General features: G+C 43.9%; 1 protein-coding gene across 6 annotated transcripts in view; it reads right to left on the reverse strand.

The window, feature by feature from the left end:
• Positions 1 to 21,202, reverse strand: part of SLC66A2 (solute carrier family 66 member 2) — a 68,990-nt gene extending 47,788 nt beyond the window's left edge. Inside the window, exons 1-3 of one of the 6 annotated variants that reach the window (XM_077352951.1) lie at positions 20,981 to 21,202; positions 18,414 to 18,698; positions 3,292 to 3,425 (exon numbers count right to left, since the gene is read on the reverse strand). In XM_077352951.1, the coding sequence (XP_077209066.1) occupies positions 3,292 to 3,425; positions 18,414 to 18,592 (313 nt within the window). In that variant the 5' untranslated portion in view covers positions 18,593 to 18,698; positions 20,981 to 21,202. Of the gene's footprint in view, positions 1 to 3,291; positions 3,426 to 18,362; positions 18,699 to 20,980 lie in introns of all 6 variants that reach the window. The other 5 variants (XM_077352954.1, XM_077352950.1, XM_077352952.1 and 2 more) reach the window with 5 other exon arrangements.
• Between the last annotated feature and the right edge of the window lie 4,333 nt (positions 21,203 to 25,535).

A 25,535-nucleotide genomic window follows, 5' to 3' on the forward strand; every position in this document is an offset into this window, starting at 1 on the left:
CCAGACGGTTTTTTGGGGGAGGGGGGAATTCTTGATTTCACAAAGTTAATCCCTCTAAAGCAGCTAGGATTTAATAAATTTTCTATCAGGCAGCAGTTTAGGATTCAACCTTTCTAGATCGATTTTGGTTGTCCCCTTTCACCCTGTGCTGCTTTTCTACGGTGGGGACACTTCCTTATAACATATTGTCTTTGTTGCATCACTTACTACTTTTAAGCATCTCTTTACAATTTGTTCTTTATTCTAAATATATATACTTCCATTGGTCTACATTTCCCATGTTCTTTTAGTCAATTAGCTACAGAGGTCATTGGGAAGGGATAGATGTCTAAAGCACCCATAGCCCGAGTATAATAGACGGGAAGCAATTTCTAATAATTTCAAAAGCAACAAAACGGTATCCTTATTGAACATGTTTTAGGATGCTAGCATTGCTTTAGGATGCTAGGGCTAATCCTGCGTTGAGCAGGGGGTTGGACTAGATGGCCTGTATGGCCCCTTCCAACTCTATGATTTTATGATTCTATGATTCTATGATTCTATGATTCAATGTCCAACAGCCTTCTACTGAATTAGACCATCAGGTTCAGTATTATCTGCTTGGACTGACAGCAGCTCTCCAAAGTCTCAGGGAGAGGTCTTTTATATCACGTACTGCCTGATCTTACCTGGAGATGTCAAGGGTTGAGATGTCAAGGATTGAAGCTAAACACCACTGCCAGATTCTCCTAATGTAGTTAGCAATACGGAACTCCCAAAGTTCTGAAAGGCCTGTAAAACGGCGCTCTTCCTCGCTGGTGTTTGGTGGAGACCAAGGTCACACTGTTACCGTCTCAATGCCCTCCCCCCACCCCGCGCCATCTGCATACTAAGCCAATGATGTCCCTCTGAGCCATTGAGCCTGTCCGGGAAACAGGGGGAAAGGGCAACACCAAAATCAATCCAGAAATCCAGTAGAGGATTGAAATCCAAACTTCTGCCACCCAGAGAAATTATATAGGTCTTCTTCCAAGACCAGAAATCTAACTTCTCTCATTTCAATAACATGCTCTCTCCTCCCCCCCCCCCTCTACACACACACACAAAAGAAGAGATCCACTTAGTATTTCTGTTCTGTTTACCTGCACCAGTTTTGAGGCAGAATCCTGCTTTCAGCTTTGTCTATTACAGAGAAGAAACCGACAAAATCCAAATATATTGCCTAATTTGAAAGGAGTGAATGTTAAGCAAACCAGCTTGGTGCAGTGGTTAGGAGTGTGGACTTCTAATCTGGCAAACCGGGTTTGATTCCCCGCTCCTCCATATGCAGCCAGCTGGGTGACCTTGGGATCACCACAGGACTAATAAAGCTGTTCTGACTGAGCAGTAATATCAGGGCTCTCTCAGCCTCACCCACCTCACAGGGTGCCTGTTGTGGAGAGAGGAAAGGGAAGGCAAATGTAAGCTGCTTTGAGACTCCTTCAGGTAGAGAAAGGCAGCATATAAGAACCAACTCTTCTTCTTCAGTAATATCAGGGCTCTCTCAGCCTCACCTCCCTGACAGGGTGTCTGTTGAAGGGAGAGGAAAAGGAAGGCAAAAGTAAGCCACTCTGAGACTCCTTTGGGTAGAGAAAGGCAGCATATAAGAACCAACTCTTTTTCTTCTTCAGTAATATCAGGGCTCTCTCAGCCTCACCTCCCTCACAGGGTGTCTGTTGATGGGAGAGGAAAGGGAAGGTGATTGAATGGCTCAGAAACAAAGAACAATCCAGAATCATGGCTTCTGCTTTGTATGAATACCTTTGGCATTTAGTCAGATTTATTCAATGAGAGTGAGGATTTACAAAACATATGCATTGCTTTGTATGGATTGTAAATACATGTACATACATGTGCAGCAGAAAAACAGAGCTTCAACTTCCTTCCATGGAAAATCAGTCTACTTTCTATGATCACCCCACAGTAGTGGCATGAAATAGCTTCAGCATGAAAGATGCTCTTCTTGAGGTCGAGCAGCTCACCTTATGGATCACCCAAACTGTGTAGGAAGCTAAACACCACTGCCAGATTCTCCTAATGTAGTTGGCAATACGGAACTCCGAAAGTTCTGAAAGGCCTGTAAAACGGCGCTCTTCCTCGCTGGTGTTTGGTGGAGACCAAGGTCACACTGTTACCGTCTCAATGCCCCCCCCCCGCCCTGTCCAATCCCTTGCCAGGGCCATTGCCCAGGCCAACAATGAGACTTCCAAATATTATGATTCAACCCCATGGGAGAATGATCATAGGACATGTGATTAGCATATTTCATAGTGATTGTTTTTCTCTTTTAACTATCTTTTGAATAGGGATTTTATCATACCTGTTGTAAGCTGCCCCGAGATGGCTGTGGAGAGGAGCAGTTCAGTAATCCAAAAATAAATAATAAAAAATAACATGGAAGCTATGTGACAGACTACAAGCATGGGGGCTGGTGACTGGAGCAGCCAGCATACAAAGGCTATTTCAAGTGGTTTTCATGTGATGTCTGTATTGTATGCTCTGAATCAAGGGATAGTAAATATAATGTGAAAACTAGAAGAATGTAAATATCCTAAATATATTGGTGAGCTTCCTTAACAGGTTTTGTGGTGGGATGGCGGAACAGTCAATTCAGCAATTATACCCGGCAGGGTCACCAACCTCCAGTAGGGTTGTGTGTGGCAGCGTCCAAAGGCCGACGCAGCCAGCATTGCACCACAGCGGGGGAGGGGAGGCGTGGGCGCGTCAGTCGGCGCACACATGCAGATCCAGAGCTCTGTGCTTGTGTATGCGCCAACCAGTGTGTCAGCGCTAGCGCCTCCCCTCCTCCCCCGCAGTGTCAACCTGGTATGGCTGCTTCGGACGCCGCCGCACACAACCCTAACCTCCATGTAGCATCTGTCGATCTTGCACCATTACAATAGATTTCCAGCCAACCAACATCAGTTCATCTGGAAAAATGGCTGCTTTGGAAGTGGACTGTATGGCATTATACCACACTGAAGTTTCTCCGCCGCCACCCCCCCAGCACCACCCTCCTCAAGGTCCACCCCAAAAATCTTCAAGCTCCAACCCAAAGTTGGCAACCCTAATAACAGGCCTTTGGCATAACAATATCTAAGCAAATATTTCATTTTAACAACGCAGGAAAAAAACAGAAAAATAAAAGCCACTTCTGTCCGGTGCTTTGTATTTTATTGTCAAGAGACAATTTGACATTGTGGGTCAAAGTGTGACTTTAGCAAAAGAAGACTGGAGAGGGGGGGAAAGAGTTGATCTTTGACCTCAACCAACCTGAGAAGGACCGCCGCTTTATGTTCAGCTCATTTGTCACACGGACTTCAGTGCACAATTTCAGCATCAGTAGCATTGTAATGATCATGATAATGCTCTGCAACAGTAGAGGGGATTCAAAATGCCTCCCAAACCTAGAAGACAAAAAAAGACAGAGCATCTCAATATTGAACTGAGGGAGATCTGGCCATCTAAACATAAATAGTTGTCTTTAAATCCATACCGTATAAGTACATAGTTGGTCACAAGTCATTGGATAGCCAATAAAGATAATTTATTTTCTTTAAAATACCATTTCCCATCAAACGCATATAACGATCATCACAATTTGCCAATCAATATGATTCAGATGAAGTTTCACTGTTGACCAGGAGTCCTGATACTAAATTTCTGCATTAGTTCTTGTAACACAGAACAATGAAATAAGAGTCGTACAATATCATCCACTCCTTCAGAACCACAGATACACAAGCACTCTTCATGTGAAACATTACGACTCCTCCAAGAAAACCCACTGAGGGCAAGACCTCCAGTCCACTCGTCTAAGGCTGAATCTACACAGTTCCGTATTTGATCTAATTCCAACTACTTTCCTTTGATAGGAATGAACACTTGGTGCCAAGCCAAATATGACTTCCCTCCTCGGTAATGCACACACTTCACTAAGACAAGCGGGCACTGGGAGAGCTGCACGGCAGGATAATTTTTGGCAAAGCAACCTGTATGTATGGCTGAATCACAGCTACTGGATAGAAATAGATTAGGCTGAGCTTATGTGGGAGGGATGGTATTTCCAGACCTTATCTGATGCAGGTGACATCATGAAATGACAAAGATAAATACTGGGATGTCTTCTTTAAAACCAACACAAAACGAGATACTGTGCAAATGTGTTTAAACCACATTCAGAAAACCATTCAAAACCACTAGAGGGAGATCTCTTCCCTTTTTAGAGAATAAATAGACATAAAAGAAACACAATGAATACATGAATTACACTGGGACTTTTTCTTAGAATTTGTTGATTAATGCTGGGTTATAGATTTATTGCTGTTCCAAACTTTATTTTTCCTTTCTGCAAAACTTAATAAAATACATTACAAAATAAATAAATACCTGAATTAAGGAAATACTTATTCATATTTGCAGTTCGAATTCTGTGAAAGCCTGAGATTACTGACCTTTCTTAACAAGCCCCCTTCCCTAGAGTGGGTTATTCCATTACTTTGGTCTCCACATAACAATTAGATAATTCCCTCATCATTTTTAAATTAGTTGCAATTTAAAACAAAAATGTTTTTAAACTATAATGAAATCATAAAATGTACTAATTACTATAATTAACTGTTTATACTGGTTCTAACAAAATGGTACATAATTTTGTCTGGTATTGTCATTCTTCTATGTTAGCTATATTGCCCATTTTCTAGCAAATTATCCCCATCTGTCCACCTTCTCTAATTCATGCAACATTAATTTAATTATTAGGATAACTGAGATAAATTCCTATTCTCTACATAGTCAAACTGTTATAGATATTTTTTTAAATTAAGCCATTCTGACTATTTCCAAATAAATGCACAATCATGTCTAAACATGACATCTTTTAAACATCCAAATAAAATGAGAAGTAGATTAAATGGCATATCATAAAACAGTCAACTCTCTGATGCATCATAAAACTAATCTTCAATACATGCTCATCGCAGGGCATTTCCAAAAACTATTAATCAAATCAGTTCCCATCCTTCAATACCTCCAACGTATTACATGACCTAGTGCATATATGTTACTGAATCTCAAAGGAACAAGATACAACTGGGAATTAATTTTCTAAAAACTTCCACTAGATTTGCACACAGTAGCTGCATTTGTCAGGCTCATATGTTCCTTTCTTCCTCCTTGCATGCAACTCAGAAACGGAAGTCTTCTTGTTTGCAACAAATCATGTTTGGTTGTAACATCTGAAGCCCCAAGTTATGGTTTGTCACTGGGCTACAAATCAGGTCTAAACGTGGAACTGACAGTTTTCATGCAATGCATCATTATGTCCATGCAGACAAAGTTCATGCTGATATATTGCTAAAGCTATGCCCAAATTTCATTTGGAATATGCGTACCCAAATCCTTTTTTCATTTATTCCAGTAGTTTATTTCAGTAGGTTCAAGTTAATAATCTCAGGAAGATTACTAAACAAGCAGTCTTAGATTACTAAATCGCTGTTAAGGACTTGCCCTAGATTTAAACTTGGTCAACAGCCAATGCATTGCTTCAACACATGGATTAGACTTGATAGTTACAAAATCAATTTATCACAAATAAAAGGTACAGGTACACCAATTTTAACATGGCAGAATGACTATTTTTAATATTAGGTTATTAGTATTAGAGCACAAAAACAACTTACACCTTTGAACTACATGGTATTGGGAAAGAGAGGCTTTACTTATAATCTACACTGCCTCTACTTATCCTTCAAGTGACTCAACACAGCAGCATGACAGTATCTTTTAACATCAGGAAAGACAAGGGTGTTCTTCATACTCTCACAGACCGTTTACGCACTGGAGGTTTCATGCCGGGCTGTAGACTGGAATTTTAGTTGTAGCAGGTATATTTTTGTATATTTTATAATATTTATGCTTCAATTTAGACATATAACTATTGGTCCTTATATTATGAATTCCTTTCAGTTCTTAATTTAATTCATTTTGGATTAAGTCATTCCCCCTTCTTGTCTTTTGTTGTGTTCCTGACCTTTAAACAACCTAAGGATTCCTAACATCAGGAAGGCCCTTGTGCAATTAATTTAGGGAAAAATCTACACATCTAATTGTGAACATGGCACCACAGTGCAGTAGCAATGGAGCCATATATAAATGGGGAGATTTTTCTACAATCCCTGGGGAAGTTCCAAGCTTGAAGAACTATTCCCCCCCACACACACAAAAAAAATGGTTTTCTGTGTTTAAAAATGAAAACAAAATAGCAAAGCAACTCAGAAAGTGACAAACAAGATCTTACAGCTGTCATGAGAACTCAACAGCAACCGGCAGAGGGTAGGGGGAGAAAGCTTGGAGAAGAGAGCGCACACTCTTTTTCCTCAAACCACTCCCACCCCACATATTCAGGTGAGGTGGTAGGGAATGTGTGACTTGAAACAAAAAGCATTGCTGGATGTTTTCCTCTCCAATTCCTTCTCTGCTGGCCAGAGGAGCGGCAGCAGAAGCACAGCTTGAAGTAGAATGTATGCAAAAACTGCTTTCTGCTCCTAACTTCTCTCCACCAGACTGAAACCAGCTCAGGGCAGCCAGCAGTTCTGAACCAGTTGGGAGTTTCTGGAGCAGTCTCAAGGGCAGCCTGCATACAGCGAGTTGCAGAAGTCTAGTCTAGAGATGTCATGAACCTGGGATACTCTTCTGCTGAACAAGTAACAAGCTGAGGCATTTCTTAGAAAAGAGTCCAAAGCCGTTTTATTCAAATTCAGAGAGGGTACATGAGGAAGCAATGTGATAGAAAGGCAATGCTACAAACTACACCAAGCCTGGTGTTCAGCAGGCATCCCTCCCACCCGCATCCACCAACAAACGCACGTTTTGCCCACCAAAACCCTTTCCCATGGAATGTGAGCTCTAATCTACAAAGGCAAGAGAGAACAAAGCAACAGGCACCAAGCTGCTACCAATCACTTGAGAACTTTGGGCTCCAGCCACAATCTTCATAGATAGTCCAGCAAGGACATAGCCTGGGAACAGAGGGAAGGGGGTGAAGAGCCGGAAAACCAAGGTGTGAAAGAGACCAAAGGCTGCAAGCAAGTGGCCTAGCTGAGTCACAGAGTCCACAGTGGAAAGCTACATGACAAGGGGTGACCATTGCATGGATCACTCTGGCTAGGTCCGGCTCCAAGAGATAGGGGTAGGGAACAAGGTAGAAAAATGCCAGGAGAGCTGTTTTCATGATTTGGTCTCCACTGATAAGGAGGGAACTGAAATCATGCCCGAACTGTTGACAAAAGGCACTGGTGTTTTCTGTACTCCATCAAATACTGGGTGCTGTATCTACATGCTGGCCCAGCCAGAGGACTTCCATCTTGGCTGGATTCAACTTCAGCCAACTCCACTTCAGCCAGTCTGTCAGGGCAGAAAACAACCACCTGACAATCCACTCCCCAGGGAACAATGACATGGAATTGTTTCCCAGTTCCTCGGCAAGATACAAGCTGCAGTTTATTTAAAATTTACAGGAATGAAAATATTAGACATTTTAATGATGTATTATCCTGAACTACACAGTGGTATGCTGTTGCCAAAATTATTCACATTTGAACAATAAACATATTCTTGAAAATATTTTGTATAAGCTTATAGCATACACAGGCACTGGTCTCAAATGTGATGCGTTTTATACAAGACTATTAAATTAATGATGCACATATTGAGTTAGAAAAATATTAATTCTTTTTCTTTTAAGCATTTCACTCATTCCAGAAAACATTTCATAGGAGATTTCTCCCATAGCAATTCCTCAAATTTTCCTCTTTTTTTAAATCACAAAATTTTGAATATGCTCTGGTAAAGAGCTGCCGTTTTTTTCCAGGTCTTCTCATATCTAGCAGCAACCCTTGTTCCAATGACTCCTCCAGGGAGATTAATGACTTGGACCAGGGGTAGTCAAACTGCGGCCCTCCAGATGTCCATTTGCTGGCAGGGGCTCATGGGAATTGTAGTCCATGGACATCTGGAGGGCCTGCAGTTTGACTACCCCTGACTTGGACCAATTGTGATTCATGCCTTAGAGATCCTGGGCCATTATAATCTTCTTTATGTTTCATGATTGTTTTCTTTTATGTTAATTATTACTATACTACTAATTTGTGAGGAAAACAGAAACATCATTAAAGCATGGCTTATTTCACGTCGATCTCCAGCTCTACAAATTCCCCATTACATGCAGTGGAATTTTTGTCTGGGTTTCAGCATATTATTGTACATTCATTTACCTCCTGAATTTTCCTCTGTATTACTGAGTGGATTCTAGAATTTGCTTTGATACTTCTGATAAGAATATACTCAAAACAGGTTTGGGATCCATGGGGACATAAGGGTGTGGATTTCTGTACATCCCCACTCACACATCCAGTGCCCTCTCTTCTCCATTTCCCCTTGCACCTGACAGTCCTACCCAGCCTAACAACTGGTGGGAGAGGTGCTTTTTTCAAAAAGCAGAAGTATTGTATTACGATATGTGTATGATATGGTCTCCATTTTGCCTTCCATTTATTGCTCTTGTCGTTCCGTATTTCAACAGTCAAAAGAAAATATGACTGCACTTAGCAGGGAAAAGAAAGCTTCTTTGGCAAAATCTTTTTTAATAACTTTTAATACAAACCTGCCTTGTTATGCTAATAGCAGTTAGCAGGCCCATGAAAGCAGAACACAGTTTTCAGTTCACCCAAGCCTAGTGCGAATGCAAGAGGCCTCTACTATACCCCTGAAACAACGATGGCTGGGATCCAAAGATCATCTGTACAAGTCGAAGCGCACAGGGGCAGCCTCATGGATTCCCTCCTCCTTGATCACACTGCCTCACAACCTCTGTAAAGCCACTCTAGGGAATGCAGCGATTAGCACCACAGTACTCAGAGTCATTTCTCAGTCTCGGCATCTACCAGGGCAACTTCTGGGATTGCGCTAATTGAACATTTGGAGATCCTCCAAACACGTGTGATGCAGCACAGAGGCAAAAACAGGCAACGTCCTCTCCATACAGGAGCCAAAAGTACTGCTAGAGATGCAAAGGCAACTTTGGTGCAACTTCTTACATTTATGTGCCTGGATGTGCAACTAAATTAAGAACATTCAAGATCACTCTGCAAACGCATACCTATGCACACATGTCAATCCGGCTCTAAATTGCATGTACATTAAAAAGGATCTGCACATAGATAATGCTGCTCCCCTCTTCACATTCTGGCAGATTTAAACAGAGATCCCTTTGAAAGCAAAAAAAGGGGGGCATATAGTCAGCACTGGCACTTGGGATGCATGCATAGATAGGCATTCGATCCATGCCTGCATTTTCTGATCCACACATAGAGAAGCCTGCTTATTCATATACATCTTCTTAGCTAGCCATGAAATCTACATTTCCTACAAATTTGGTCGGTCTCCCAATCCATTACCAAGACACAGGAGTGTCCATCAGAAGATGTCATGAATGAATGGCTCCTGTGGCAGGTTTTCGAAAACTAAAGGTAAAGGTAAAGGTATCCCCTGTGCAAGCACCGAGTCATGTCTGACCCTTGGGGTGACGCCCTCTAGCGTTTTCATGGCAGACTCAATACGGGGTGGTTTGCCAGTGCCTTCCCCAGTCATGACCGTTTACCCCCCAGCAAGCTGGGTACTCATTTTACCGACCTCGGAAGGATGGAAGGCTGAGTCAACCTTGAGCCGGCTGCTGGGATTGAACTCCCAGCCTTATGGGCAAAGCTTTCAGACGGCTGCCTTACCACTCTGCGCCACAAGAGGCTCTTTTTCGAAAACTACAGCATCTTTTATATTAAAGATGACCTGAAAGTGTCCGTGAGAATCTCAGAGCCAGGAGGCAACATCATGGGAAGGTCATGGCCTCTATGCCCCGTTGATGGCCCTCCAGAAAATCTGGTTGGACCCTGTTTGAGAAAGGATACTGGAATAGATAGACCACTTGGTCTGATTTGGCAAATCGCTGCTTCTCTTCCTGCTTCCTAATTGTTATTTGTCCCCATTTTTAAGAACCTTAAGCCTGCAGGGAGGCTTTGTTCTTTTCAACATAATTTGCAGCCCCCAATGTTGAGGCTCTTTGTAAATTAGGATAATAGCTTTAGCTTTCATTCACAGCCCTGACCTAGAAGAAGCTCTTAACAAGCAAAGCAGCAATTCCTCTTGGGTGGTCTCGTTCAAATCACTGCAATTTGCCAGGTGTCAGGTTGTGACCCAAATCCTACATGCATTGGCATTGCTGAGGAGCAAGCATCACCTCTGCCTTTGTGAGTTCCACGGAGCTAAGCAGGAACAGATTGCAAGGCAATGTAAGATATATGATTTTTTAAAGTCAAAACCCTCCAACATATAGAACAATGCAATAAGATTTATATTGATAGAACAAGAGGTCTAATACAGAACAGAAACTTGTGACAGGCTTTTAAAAGTCAATTAAGCACCTGGTTATCACTTGGCACAAATCTGTAGTGAGCAAAGTCCAACTTTTCTGATCCATCCCATGTTAGATTTGTCCCAATTCAGTTAATCTTACAAAGAGGAACAGACTGGACATCACAGACATCAGGATTCTGCTTGAAAAATGCAACCCTACAACATGATCCTAATAATAATACCAGCTATACTAAATTTGCCTCTCTCTTTAGAAATTAACTTTTTGCAAACAAAGAGAAAGAAAAAGAATATGGCACTCAGTCACAATCAACTTAAGGTGTCCCCAACTACAAGCAAGAGATAAGAGGCAGTTCGACATTATCTTCCTCTATGTAGCAAACCCAGTTTATCCTTAGGGGCCAATTCTATGTAGTTTCCAAGTTCTGACAAGCTCAAGCTAAACTGAGCTATTCAGGCTGCTACAAGTTGATAAGAGCCCAGAAAGTTCTATCTCTCCCTAGCAAACAGACACTCTCTGTTGCTAACATCCATGTACTTACTCAATTGCTCCTGGGCTAAGCCAGCCAACTCTGGAGTTGCAGAAGGATCCCCCTCCTCTTCTAGAGGAGCCAACAACAGTACACAAGCTTCTGGTGGTGAATCACAGTTTGCAGAAACAGAGCACTAACTGAGGATACATGAGCAATGACCATTAGGAAAGAACAAAACATGAATCCCAAGGCATTTTTAGGACCAACAAAATTTCATTAAAGGTGTGAGCTTTCATATACACTTCATCACAATTCAAGATCCAATTTGAAGATGGACACTGGCACCTATATTTCTTACAATTCTCTCTTCATTTCATTTGGGACAATGGGACTGTAATGTGATGCAAGTATGTAATGTTATTCAGAATCTAACAATCTGGTCTTCGGACAGGAAAACAAACACAGCAGGGCTTATCACTTATGGGGATGCTTCCCTGCTTGGAGACAGATGGGACCAAGTCTTTTTAAATTACTTCTTTCCACAACAGGGAGGGCATCTGCCATTAATCATTACCTTAACATTTCTATACCCCCCATGTTATTGAGAACAACATCTGAACCCAAAGGGCAGATTTTGTTATTCTAGCAAGGAACTAGCCAATCTTCATCATCATGCTGCATATCTGTTGTGACGCTGTTTACTAATTTACTACTAATTTACTCTCTCCTTATATCTGTACTCTTATGATTTTTTGTTCCATGCCTGAGGGAGTGCGCATGCACATGAAAGCGCACACCTTGACTCAAACTGTTGGTCTTAAAGATGCCTTTGGACTCACATTTTGTTCTGCTACTTCAGACCAACACAGCTTCCCATCTGAATCTATCATTAGGAAATAATACCTTAATCAATTTTCAAGTGGTTTAGCAAGTGTAGATTCACTACCAGCAAATGAACATTATGATTTTAAAAATTATGATAAAAATTCATATTATGATAAAAGCATTCACATAAACAGCTAGGTCAAATTTTATTCGTAAACTGCCCTTCCTTCATGGCAGTCAAAAGAGCATTTTATTCTGACAACAATCATGTGCAATAAGTTAGGCCCAGAGTCTATGACTTGCCGAATACCACTTGGTTAGTGTCTGAAGGGTGCATGAGGATTTTTAAAACCTGGCTTTCTCATATCTTTAATCCGCTCCTGTGGAGCGGATTAAATAAAAGAGTAAGGGCTGGTGGGGAGGAGTTAGGGCGGGCTCTGTCCAGGATAAAAATTCGGAGGAGTGAATCAGGAGCCGCTTCGGGGCTCCTGATTCGCTCCTCCAAGTGGCATTCCAGGGCCAAGTGTCCAATTGGGAGGCGTGCTTGCGCGCCTCCCTATTGGACACTTGGCCCGTTCCCCGAACGCCGCACCACAGACTCCACTCCTCCCGAGCCGCCATCCTGCCTGGATGGCCACCAGGGAGGAACCTCACCCCACTTCCCTGGCCTCAGGGAAAAACGCTTCCCTGCCACCCAGTGAATACCCTTCCCTGACTACGGTCCTCGCTCCTGCCTCGCCGCCTCAAGCCACGCTCATCGCCGCTGTGCACCACCCTCCAACATTGCCACGCAGCTCAACAGCCCGCCGACAAGCCGCACACCCCGCTCCGACATCAGGAGCCTGCTGATGAGCTGCCACTGCTGATGCAGCAACTCTGCCACCCCTCTCCCTTTCTACCCACTCGAGGGGCCCGCCGCTGCTGCACGGTACCACTTGACCTCAACCAGGGCCAGAGCCTTCTCTGTCCTGGCCCCCATCTTGTGAAACGAGCTCCCAGAAGTGATCTAGGGCCCTAACAGAACTAAGGCAGTTCTACAGGGCCTGCAAAATGGAGCTTTGGTTAAGGTCATCTGAAGCCAAACAACATCGATTGGGCCCATGAACCTCTCTCCCTTGTATCCATACACTGGCCAATCATGGTTCTGTTAGATTGTTTAATAATATATTTTTCATTTGCTCTTTTTCTGTTTCAAACAATAACATGATGATACTGTTATCCGTTCAGTTGTGTCTGACCCTCGGCGATTCTATAGGAAAATTTTCACTATACGTTTCTGGAACAATAATTTATTACAGTTGGATGTATGTTATCTTTTTGTTCAAACTTAATCTTCTTAGAGCTCCTCCTTCCTTATTATTTTTAATCTTGAAACTGATAATAGCTACTGAATGTTAATTCCCTTATCTCAATGGAAATTTTGAACATAGACTGAACTGAAGGCCTCTTTGACCTTGGCAACTCTCACTGCTGCACTCAGAAAGCACCTTTATTCACACCGTTCTGTGCAAATCATAGAAATGTATTGATTGATTGATTACATTTGTATGCTGCTCTCCCTTAAGGCTCAGCGTGGTTCACATGGAACAAAAAACAAAAAACAGTACATCGAACACTGACTATATCAAATAAAGGTAACAGTAATAATAATAGCAATAAACCGAGGAGATAACATTCTAGCAATAACAATAAACAGTATAAAGGTAAAGGTATCCCCTGTGCAAGCACCGAGTCATGTCTGACCCTTGGGGTGACGCCCTCCAGCGTTTTCATGGCAGACTCAATACGGGGTGGTTTGCCAGTGCCTTCCCCAGTCATTACCATTTACCCCCCAGCAAGCTGGGTACTCATTTTACCAACCTCGGAAGGATGGAAGGCTGAGTCAACCTTGAGCCGGCTGCTGGGATTGAACCCCCAGCCTCATGGGCAAAGCTTTCAGACGGCTGCCTTACCACTCTGTGCCACAAGAGGCTCAATAAACAGTATAACAGACCCAAATTTGGTCAGCGTTTGGGTACAAGGGAGGGATCTTTTTTTTAAAGCAAAATGATTTGTACCTCACACCTGCATACCTCATTCAGTGAGGAAGACATTATGATAATCTTGCTGATGAGCAATCATCACACTGCCTTGATCTTCAGGAATGAGCCACTGATCCTTCCCATTCCTCACCTGCCTCAAGAATGCTTCTGGCTGTTTGTGCAGAGACTGCTTACAATAAGTCCATGAATAATGCATGGTCTTTTACAAAAACCCTTACCACATCAGGACTCAGGAACATTGCTGAGCTATTGCTATATTTCAGTAAGCTAGCAGATAAACCCTGCATTTAACATAGCATCGTATTTCTCATTGCAAAGCACATCACTAACCTAGGACGGCAGCCTTACAGCAATATCCTATGAAAGTGGATATTCTGCGGTGAACACCATCCATATCAATGGGACTTACTTTCTAGCAAGAATGCTTAAAGTTTCAGCATCCCATCAGCAAACGTCTCCTCATTCAAGGATTTCTAGGATAGGTTTCTTTCTAGCCAATGTTATTTGTTTGTATCACTACTACATTCCCGCTGCTTCCTTGTTCCTTTAAGTTTTGCTGTTCATGTAATAGTGCTACACTGGAAATGAAAGCAGTTTTGACCCACTATCAGAATCCTGCGTCTTCTGACATGAAATAGGTTTGTTCACTGTGGCCTGACCTGCATCAGTTATCCATTTTCCTTGCTTTTAGCCAGCTTCTTGGTTTTAGGTGCTGTTCACAGCTTCAAGGCCATGTCTCAAGTTAGTGCCTCAGCTTCTCAAAACATGCCACGTTGGCATAATTCCCAGAAGCCACACCTGACACGGAGATAGCTCCGTGTTATGTCTCACCCTGACACCCGAGTTACCAACCGCCCAAGGGAGGGGCGATGGGGCTTTGTATTGTAATGCTTTGCCTGTAATATCTAGTTCTGTCCATGCCCTGCTAGATGCTGCAGCTTGAAATAAATACACTTTCCACAATGAAGTTTTCTTGTTTACAAGTCTGGAATTCTGACACCCATCTCCCCCATGCTGCTTACCTCCAAGAGCCCTTCCCAGTGCCAGCTGAGTGCTGGCGTGGGCCCCTGGCCTCCTTCCCAGCACCTTTCATTGCCCTATGGTGTGTTTCGGCTAACCTGCCCATCCATCAGGATATCTCTGCACTGCCCAGGGATTCACCAACCACATTTCAGACAACTTGGCCATTAGCCACATCAATGGCATTTTGCCAGACCTGACCATGCTGAACAGGCTAGTGCAGCTATTTTGCTCTAAGCCCCAAATGATCACTGGAAATCAGCTGTGCAAAAGGGGGGAGGCACAACACAGAGAACACTGGACAAGATGGCCTGGCAGCGGGTCAGCAACATCATCAGGATTCTCCATAAGAGCTGAGGTAATGAGTTCTGTTAATTGCAGAGAAAACAGACTAGTGTAGAAACGACCCCAATTAGGACTTAAATACATGAGCAATGAGTGAATGCTGTCAGACTCACAGAACACTGAAAAGCAAGCAATCCCTGCCATCAGACTGTCCCTCAGGCTATATAGGAAGGAAGGATTTGGGTGGTCCCTGGCAAATTTTGGCTCCTATTCAAGTCCCTGTTTTTGCATTGCATACAAATGAGTTACAGCAGCCTTCTCAACATGGTCACCAAGAAATAGATGTGGGAAGTATTCCGCTTATGGTTTATGAACACAGATATTGAGAAGTCAGCAACTTCAGCATGATGGCTAGAAAGCTAAACTCTTAGATATCCAACCATCTGCATTGGTCTGAGGAAGAATGCTTGCACTCAAAAACTCACGCTTTGAATTAATCTTTGTTGGTCTTAAAGGTGCTACTGGACTCTGATTTTATTGTGCTACTTCAGACCAACACGGCTACCCATTTGAATCTATCAATTTGAATTATGAGATACTTCCATCTCTATTTCATCCGTCCGTAGGGACTGGACAAGTTCTGTTTTTCCCACAGCAAAACAAAACACTGAGAGTGGCACATGTATGGGTCTGGCCATGATTAGTGATGCACGCTGTAAATGTGGTAGTGCATGTACACTACTATGCATCATTGAGACTACTGCCTGTGCTAAGAAAAGTTTCAGTGGCCCTTGTTAGACAATGGGCCACACAAGGACTGCACAAAGGGGCTCCTGGAATAAGGCTGCATAGACAAGCCATAAGAGGACCGACTGAAACATTTACTGTGTTCCTTCCAAGCTCAGCCTTCCAATATGTGCCAGAAAGTTTGCACAGCAAGAGATTATTTCAGGAACAGATGATGATGATGATGATATCTGTTCAGTCATGTCTGACCCTCGGCGATTCTATAGGAAAGTCTTCGCCACGCATCCCTGTCTCTAACCGTTTCTTTTAATTGGTTCGTGGTCCTCCCTGTATCGGCTTTGATCGTGTCAAGCCAGCGGATCCTTTGGTGAACACGTTTCCTTTTGCCGCTGACCATGCTGAGCATTAATGATTTTTCTAACAGGTTTTCAGGAACAGAACATAAAGCCATATGAAATAAAGAGCCATCAGCAAAATTTTTGTTAGATCCTGATCCTGAAAACACTCACATGTGTGTTCTGAGGAGCAATCTGCCTGTTGCTTCACAAGAGAGAACAAGCCTAGCGTAGCTTATTTGGATAGCAAGGGGGTGTGACGTCATTTAATCTTTGAGGAATTTTGACCCTTAAAAAAACATTGGTAACATAATAAATGTTTAGGCTGGGGACCAAAAGAGACACATCCTATTATTTCTCGTTGTTAATTTTTCCATGATTGAGAGCCAGATTGCAACCGACAGTGTTCTGTCAGGCAAGGATCCTATCCCACTGGTAAAGTGGGATTATCCTTATCCATTGTTGTTCCTCTATATATTTATGAAACAGCCTGGGGGGGGGGGGACATGTCTGGCTGTCCAAGGTAGAATAGGGCCAATCAGGGTGCAGCAGATTTGCCCTGATTGGCCCTGCTCCTGCAGCTCCCACCCTCTGTCCCTGGCCTCTAGCCTCTTTGCTCTCAGATGCGCCTCAGTGCTTGGAGCCAGCAGCAGGTAAGGGGAGAGGGCCCTGGGCGAAGAGTCATGATGGAGGGCTTGCTAACGAGGGCCTCCCGGTCTGCTGACTGCCTGCTAAGGAGCTCTGTCCTGGCCCTAATAACGAGCTGCCCAGCCCCCGTCTGCCCCACTTGATCTGGCTGCGAGCTGCGGCCCAAAGCCACCTTAAGCTGCCTGGCTTGGGCCCAGCAGAGGGGACCCTTTCAGGGCCCATTCTTAGGAACGGGCTTTGAAGCTAGTGATAATATAATTTATAAAGCTACTGCAAAAAGCAGGTATTGAATATCACATATTAAAAAGTTCTACAATGTACCTTTATGCAAAAATTGACACAATACCCACCTGACTTGGGGCTGATGCACAATATTTTTACTGTATATATGTCAGTGCAGACAGATAGAAGAAATTACGATCTATGGAGGCATTAAGATGAAATCTACACATTTATGTCTCTTCTATGTAGAAGGTTTACATTATTTGGAATATGCTTTGCAGGTGCTAGAACTTTCTTATAATGGTTGAATTTGGCAAAATTGTTCATTGCTGTAAGGGGCTCCATAGCCAAATTCAAAACCTGTTTAGTAAAAGAGTTCTTATTCAGGCTTATTTTTGCCCTACGCAGCAGGCCAAGGACACACCAGTTTTCTCATACAATACCCTCAGCATGACTGCATGTAATACCCACAGTTTTAGAATGAAAAAGGAGATATTTCCCCAGTGTCTGGGCTTGTCTTAAGCATTCTCATCAAGTTTAATATGACATCTCTTTAAAGACAGAGAAACCCACAATGAACAAAATGCAGCAGCCCAAATCATTTTTCTTTGTTCATGCAGGAGGCGAATTTTACACCCCACACCCAGTACTTTCATGTCCCACGTTTCCTGAAAACTAAAACGAAGATGACTAAGAGGGGATCTGATAACCATCTTCAAGTATTTAAAAGGCTGCCATACAGAAGATAGAGCGGAGTTGTTCTCTCTTGCCCCAGAGGGACGGACCAGAACCAATGGGATGAAATTAATACAAAAGAAATGGATGGTGTCAATTCAAAGCAGAGTTGCAACTTTCCAAATCATGAGTTCAATCAGCTTACCAAAGGGTATAACTGCATAGAAATGTACAGCAAGAGATCACAAATTACATCCAGGCTTCCTCGGGAGGTGGTGGGTTCTCCATCTTTGGAAATTTTTTAAGCAGGGGCTGGATAGCCATCTGACGGAGAGTCTGATTCTGTGAAGGCTCAAGGGGGTGGCAGGTTACCGTGGATGAGCAGTAGGGTTGTGAGTGTCCTGTATTGTGCAGGGGGTTGGACTAGATCAGGGGTAGTCAACCTGTGGTCCTCCAGATGTTCATGGACTACAATTCCCATGAGCCCCTGCCAGCGTTTGCTGGCACGGGCTCATGGGAATTGTAGTCCATGAACATCTAGAGGACCACAGGTTGACTACCCCTGGACTAGATTACCCCAACTCTATGATTCTGTGATTGTATGAAGAAAAACACACAGATTTTAAAAGAAAAGCCAGAAAACTTACCAGAAAAGTATCCTTAAAATATTGGCAACTAGTAACACTAAACACACGTACGTTGAGAAGCCCTCGGCATTCTGTGTCCTTTTAATATCCCGGTACTGAGGGATGTAGGGCACCACACCTCCAAACACCATAGCTGCCGAAGCACCCCAGGATATCAGCTGCTGAATTGGAGCCACCAGCCATTCCCAGCCATCTGCTTCCATGATGGGCAGGAGAAAGTCCCTTAGCATCAGGGCAGCTGCTGAAAACGGATCTCCCTTTCACTTCTTCCTCAAGCTGGGTTGTTTTTATTCATATCAGTCCTCTCACGGCATGCATGTCATTCTTCAGGTAGCCCTAATGAAAGGAGGAGGAAAAACTCACCAAATTAGCTGAGGCTCACAAGGAAGTACTTAAGCTAAGGTGACCAGATTATCCCACTTTTGGAGGGACATCTGGGGGCACCTGAGGAAGTACTTAAGTTAAGGTGACCAGATTTTCCCACTTTTGGAGGGACATCTGGGGGCACCTGAGGAAGTACTGAAGCTAAGGTGACCAGATTGTCCCACCTTTGGAGGGACATCTGGGGGCACCTGAGGGAGTACTTAAGCTAAGGTGACCAGATTGTCCCACTTTTGGAGGGACATCTGGGGGCACCTGGAAAATTGTACTTATGTTGCAGTAAAAATATATATATTACAATACTATTTTTGCATTCTGTGCATTCTATGAAACTTTTTGTTGCTCCATATAGACCAAAGTTTTAATCCAGAACCTCCCCCCCTCCGGTCAATGGTGTCCCACTTTACCAATGTTAAAATCTGGTCACCTTAACTTAAGCCCAAGATTAGGGGGTAATCTCATCACAAGTTGGTCAACTTAACTTCGGCCTCCATGTCTGCCACTGCCACACTACCATGTTTATTGTTCAGTTGGCTACCTGACTGAGTTTCAGGCTGTGGACATGTTTATCACCCCTGGGCAAAGCTCTCTTTGCACAATACAAAAACATAACAGCCTCATGTGATTTTTCATTCTTGAGGTAAACAGGATTGATTTGTTAGTTTCCTGGCTCCAGGATTCCTCAAATATAGCAAAGAACACTAAACTTTCATAACAATGTAATTGACAAGAGCTGCATGGCACACAGATGAGAGAAAGAGAGAGAGATTTTTCGGTACTATTTACAAACATCTGTGTCCATTTTCAAGATCTGGATAATCAAGTGGCATCACTAAGCAGAGTCAAATCTATTGCCTAAAAAGGGTGTCATTCTACTTAAGAGGGTACTGTAAATCAACAGTAATAAAATAAGACAGTGTTTCGTTGAAATTGTTGGTTTGATGTTGATCCCCTTCTATTGGGAATGGGAAGATTTGCTTCAAGATCACCAGACTCTGAAATGTGAGTAGCAGAACTGTGTGCAAGCTTTTCCCACTAGGCTCCTCTTCCCAAAGAAATAAAACTGGGCTCAACCAGGGTCAGGGTCTTTTCGGCCCTATCCCCAACCTGATGGGACACTCTCCCAAGTTGAGATCAGGGCCCTCTGGGACCTTAAACAGATCTGGAGGACCTCTAAGACAGAGATGTTCTGCTCAGCCTATGGTTGAGGCCTGGAAGTAACAGCATGAGGACGCTGGCCTCCCTGCTTGAGAACCCACCCACCCACCTCCACCAATCAGAACACCAACCAACCCCAGCAGTCAGAAAGGGGAAGGAGGTAGTTTTAGTTATGTTGTAAAGGTTTAAAAAACAAATTAATTTTAAACCTAATTAATTTTAAATAACTTGTAGTTATTGTTAATTTATTGCGGTCACCTACTCCCGGTCTGTTGAGAAGGGTGGGCTATAAAAACAATTTCTATTGTTATTGTTATTATTAAGATAAGATCCAGTAAACACAACCCCCTTTTCCTGGATGACAACATGAGACCATTGGGGGTGAATGAGCCATGTCAATAACATTGTCCCGTTGTGAGCTGACACCCCTGTGGCCCTTCCACTTTTGAAGGGGTTTCGGCGGTTCCTGCGGTCATGACCGACAGTGAAACTATTTGCAAGGCCCTTGGTGCCAGGAGGAATCACAGACTTCCCACCAGGAAAGGCAACCCTGCGAATCCGGCACAAAATCTCCTTGAGCTCGTAGAGACACGGACGAGCGGGTTGAATGGGGACGCGTGAAAACATTTTTCAAAGGTCCTCCATGCGTGGCGGAGGTAAGAACAGCGAAGCAGGCAAAGGGTCAGTTTCGGGAAGCAGCGGCGGCGGCCAAGGCGGCCAGGAGGAGGAAGGGGGCGAGAGGCTGTCTTTCCCACCCGTCTGCTCCCAGCGTAGGGCTGCGCGCCTCCCGAAGGTCTGGGGCTGCCGCTCCTACTTTGGGGGACGGCGCCCGGAGTCCCCCCCCCCCGGAGCCCGGGAAAAGGAAGTGATGGAGCCTCCCGCGCGGGGCGGCCGTCCCCCTGCGAGAGCACAAAGCAGAAGCGGCGGACCCCTCGCTCCTCCTGCCCCTCCCGAAGGGCTCTGCGCCGCGCCAAGCCTCCCGCGCCCTGCAACTCCGCCAAACTGCCCGCCGCCCCCCAGCCCCGGGGGGAGCGGGTCTCCTAAGCCCCCTGGCGCCGCCACCGCCTCCCTGCCCTCACCTTGGCTCGGGCGGCCACCGCTCAGCGAGAGCTACGAGCCGGAGCAGGAGGAGGGGCCCTTCCAGCGAGAGCGCCGCATCGCCCCGGAGCGGCCGCAGCCCCGTCGCCCGCCGCCCCCGATGCCGATGCCGCTGCCGTTGCCGCCCCGCCGCCTCTCGCGCGCTCTGCCCGCCAGCGACTGGGACAAGGAGAAGCCGCCGCCGCCGTCGCATCCAGGAGGCGCGGGAGAAGCGGCACAGCCTCTGTGACATCACGGGAGCCAGCGGCGCCTCCGTCAATGGGCAGGGCCGCCCGCCGCGCCTCGCCTCTGGGTCCTAGCTTGCCGGCGGGAGGATGCTGGCTGGCTGGCTGGCTGGCTGGCCGGCCGGGGAGGGAAGGGACCAGGACGGGCTCCGGGGCGCTGCGCACCTCGGGGCTCGTCGCCCGTCGGCGGAGGGATGGGGAAGTGGCCGGGAAGCATCCAGCAGACTCACCTCCGGGGGGAGCAGATGCCTTCCAGACGCTTCCAACCCGTGTCCCGTGCAGCCAGCTCACCCTGGCAAGGTGATCAGCAAGAAGAAATCCAGCACGTTCGGGATGTTGCTGTGCAGAAAAGTATCTGAAATAGCTTTGCTCCTGACGGGGCAGTGTGGTTTGTGCCACAATCCCTGTCTCTCCACACACACACACATAAGTGTGAGGCAGCATATCATGAAGAGAAGATTTGTTTATGGGTTTTTAAAGTTTCATGAGCTGAACACCACACAGCTTTGCCTTAATATTTTGCAAGGCGTGGGGAAAGCGGCAAAGACACGGAAGTCCTGAAGCTTTTTGAAACAGACAGACATAAATCCAGGAGGTTATTTCCTTGTCCAGAAGGTTACATCTAGTTAGCCTATTTACGCCCTGCTACATCATTAAACCATGGTGAACAAAGGGAGCTGGTGTGCAGGTTTTCCAGTATGCAGGCGCAGTGCAGGGGGGCACGGAAATGCATCTGTGGAATTTCTACCATCATATTAATCTTGGGACAAACAATTTCAGAGGGCAGCTGTGTAAGTCTGCAGTGGAAGAATTAGATTTGAGTCCAGTGGCACCATAGAGACCAACCAGTTTATACTCCAAAGCTCTTGTTGGTTGCACAGGAAAAAATTCCCACTTGACAACAGAGGGGCTTCCAAATAGAGATTAACATTTCCTGATGTGGGGTGGTGGAGATGGGGGTAGTAATGAAGGAGTTTATTTTCCCTGTGTGTCTTTTTAAAAAGTAAAAACATAAATGTGTATGTTTAACTAGTATTTTTGAATCCAAATTTACTTTTCCACTTAACTGATATAAAATTATGTATAGCAAAACATCACATGAACCTGTTTGACATGAAATTTAATTTTAATACAATAATAATACATATGTACATAGACATGCACACACAAACTGAACTTTAGGTACCTAAGAAATTGATAATAGTTAAAAACAGAATCCATCAATATTTAAGCTTTAAAAAAAATTCAATTCAAAAAAACTGAATAATAAATTGAGGGGGAAAGTCCTAATCTATAAGTGCATCTCTAACATATGCAACCTCACAAACAGAAACTTTGCCATATTTTCACAAACTCGAATATCTGTTCCTGCATATTTTGACAACCTTTACGGCTATTCCAAAACAGTGCAAACAATTTCTAAATATCGGCAATTTATTGCATTTTTATACTGCCCTCCCATAAGGTTCAGGGCGGCTTACAGCTTAGGTACGTAATGTATACATGCTCCAGTATGAACCCATACCATAAACTCTGTAATTGGACTCTGTAAACTGCCTCAACATCATTAAATATATAACCATCAACCATTTAACATTTAACTGTAAACCAATATAACACTCAACATTTAACCATTAACTATTTAACCACTTAACGTAACATTTGACCATGATCCAGCAGGTTGGTTGGGCCAAGGATTGCCCCATGATGTGTCCAGCGGTTGTATCAGGCAGGTGTTCTGCAGGACAAAATGTCAGCAATTTTGCAGCAGACCATCCTTTCTAGGTCCATATATAGTTACATCGCTCATATGTACCATCGGTTGGTCTGTCCATTTCTGTGCCATCCCTTTTTTGTAAACCGCCCTGTAAACTGCCCTGAGCCCTCGGGGAGGGCGGTATATAAATATAATAAATAAATCCCCATTCTCACTGTCATAACCAACTGAGATAAAAGGCTCTTCTAAGTTCATACTCATAGGGCAGTCATTCAGTAGATATATTGTCAGGAAGCAATAAAATCAACACTGTGATATAACTTCAATTGAAGTTATAGCGAAATAATCAAGCTTTTATTCTGCGGACAATGCAATCTCTTTATACAGCCGGCATTACCAGAAATTATTTTTAAAAACCTGCAACAACTGCAAACAACAATCCCTCTTTCAAAGCACTTCCAACTCTTCAAAAGAAAACAAAAAACAAAAGCCTGCCTCCCAACTTCCAGCTCCCTTCCTCAGCCAAAAAGATATAGCATTAAAGTCTAAGTAAATCAGCCTTCATCTTTTGACTTCTAAATCCACAATGAAAGGGGCTAGAGCAACCTTCTTCAACCTTTTGATGGTGGGGGTGCTCCTGAATAATTTTTCAAACTTCAAGGAGACCCAGATGTGATGTCAGCTGGCCACGCCTCTGAAAGTGCCATCACTACCCGTACCCTTAGCTCTTCTTTTGCTCTCTCTCCCCACCTTTATTACTACTATGGCGGCTCTTCCTCATGTAGGCTGGACAGAAGAGTAGGAGCTGAGAAGACAGCCTAGATCATCTCCATACCATGTCACTTCAGTGGCTGGGAATCCCAGAACTAGAGACTCACCTTTATCAAATCAAAGCTGGGAACAAATACATTGTGGTTATAGACCTTAATAATATTATAATGATACAGAGCCTCTTGTGGCGCAGAGTGGTAAGGCAGCAGACATGCAGTCTGAAAGCTCTGTCCATGAGGCTGGGAGTTCAATCCCATCAGCCGGCTCAAGGTTGACTCATCCTTCCGAGGTCCATAAAATGAGTACCCAGCTTGCTGGGGGGTAAACGGTAATGACTGGGGAAGGCACTGGCAAACCACCCCGTATTGAGTCTGCCATAAAAACACTAGAGGGCGTCACCCCAAGGGTCAGACATGACCCGGTGCTTGCACAGGGGATACCTTTACATTATAGTGATCTAGCAATTCCTGATTTTTAACCCCCCCCCAAAAAAAAAGATTTCTGGTAGAAGGAAGAGATAGCAACTGCAGGGGCTAAGACAAACAGAATGATGCAGATGTAGACGGAACCTTCCTGACCACAAGGCATCCAAAGCACTTTCACAGCACAATTTTAAAAAATAATGGTGCCTAACCAAAGTTGGAAAAGAGCAAATCAAAGCTAGGGAAAACACATAATCAGGACTAAAAGAAGACAGTGCCATCTTGATGTTCCTGAAAACAGTGCTATTGAAAGGAAACCAAAGTAGAATTCATTCCAGTTTCTTCTTCATGTAAAATGTATCAGTAAAAAATTAGTAAGCAGCTGAATATTGCAAGACACATTAAAATAACTCACAGGCTAAACATGTGAGCTGCTGCATCAGCAAACAAGTATTTGGAATGATACACAGCGTTCCCTGGGCCAACACATTGGCATGTCCTGCTGTATTATTTATTAGCACAACTTGAAACTGAGAACAATTTTCATCAACTGATGCATCAGCACAGCATTACACAAAACTGTTGTGTCACAAAACTGTGTAGTGAAAGGAGATGGTAGAAGTAGAGCAGGATAAGGAATGGCCTCAGTTTGCCAAGCAATGTAAAGCTGTGTTTAATTTTTTATCTTCTGCTTCCTTTTCTGGCAAAAGATATGGACAACAAAACTGAGAAAAGATATATAAACACACCTAAGCAGTCTGTGGAACAATATTGGGAAAATTCAACTTAATTTTCAATACCTAGAGGTCAAAATATTTGAAATTAAATCCTCAAACACTGCTGGATCTCCTTTTTCCTCCGTTACTCTGCTTAAGTTTCATCAACTGTTGATAGACATCAACATTTATATATCAGGCAATAAGTCTGTTGTATGTATGTAGGAAAGAACACTGATAGTGCAACCCTTTCCTGGGAGTAAACCCCACAGAGAACACTTGGGTAGGATTCTGGGTAGACCGTCTTAGAATTGCTCCCATATCTCCTTACCTCCTTGAAAGCTCATTTGTGTTCTTCATTCCTCAATCACTTTGCACAGTGCTATATCAGTCAGAGGTGAAACTCGGTTAGTGAGTATTAAATATGCAGTATGTCCATTGCTAATGTGTGCATGTTAATAACAAACTAATACCAGGCATCTGAATATGACCTGGGAAGTGGCATGTATTGCACTTAAATATTATTTGATGTGGTCTGATTAGGATACAGATTTTTTTTTCCCAGTTCAAGTTATATACTGGATTACTCTCACTGGATCTGAGATATAGCTGGGGGGGGGGGAAGAGAATTTGTTCTATAAATAGTTTTACATGTTAATCTAAGTAACAAACAACACAGAGATCGT

Source organism: Paroedura picta, chromosome 9 (assembly GCF_049243985.1).
Source record: "Paroedura picta isolate Pp20150507F chromosome 9, Ppicta_v3.0, whole genome shotgun sequence".
NCBI classification, from domain to species: Eukaryota; Metazoa; Chordata; class Lepidosauria; order Squamata; family Gekkonidae; genus Paroedura; species Paroedura picta.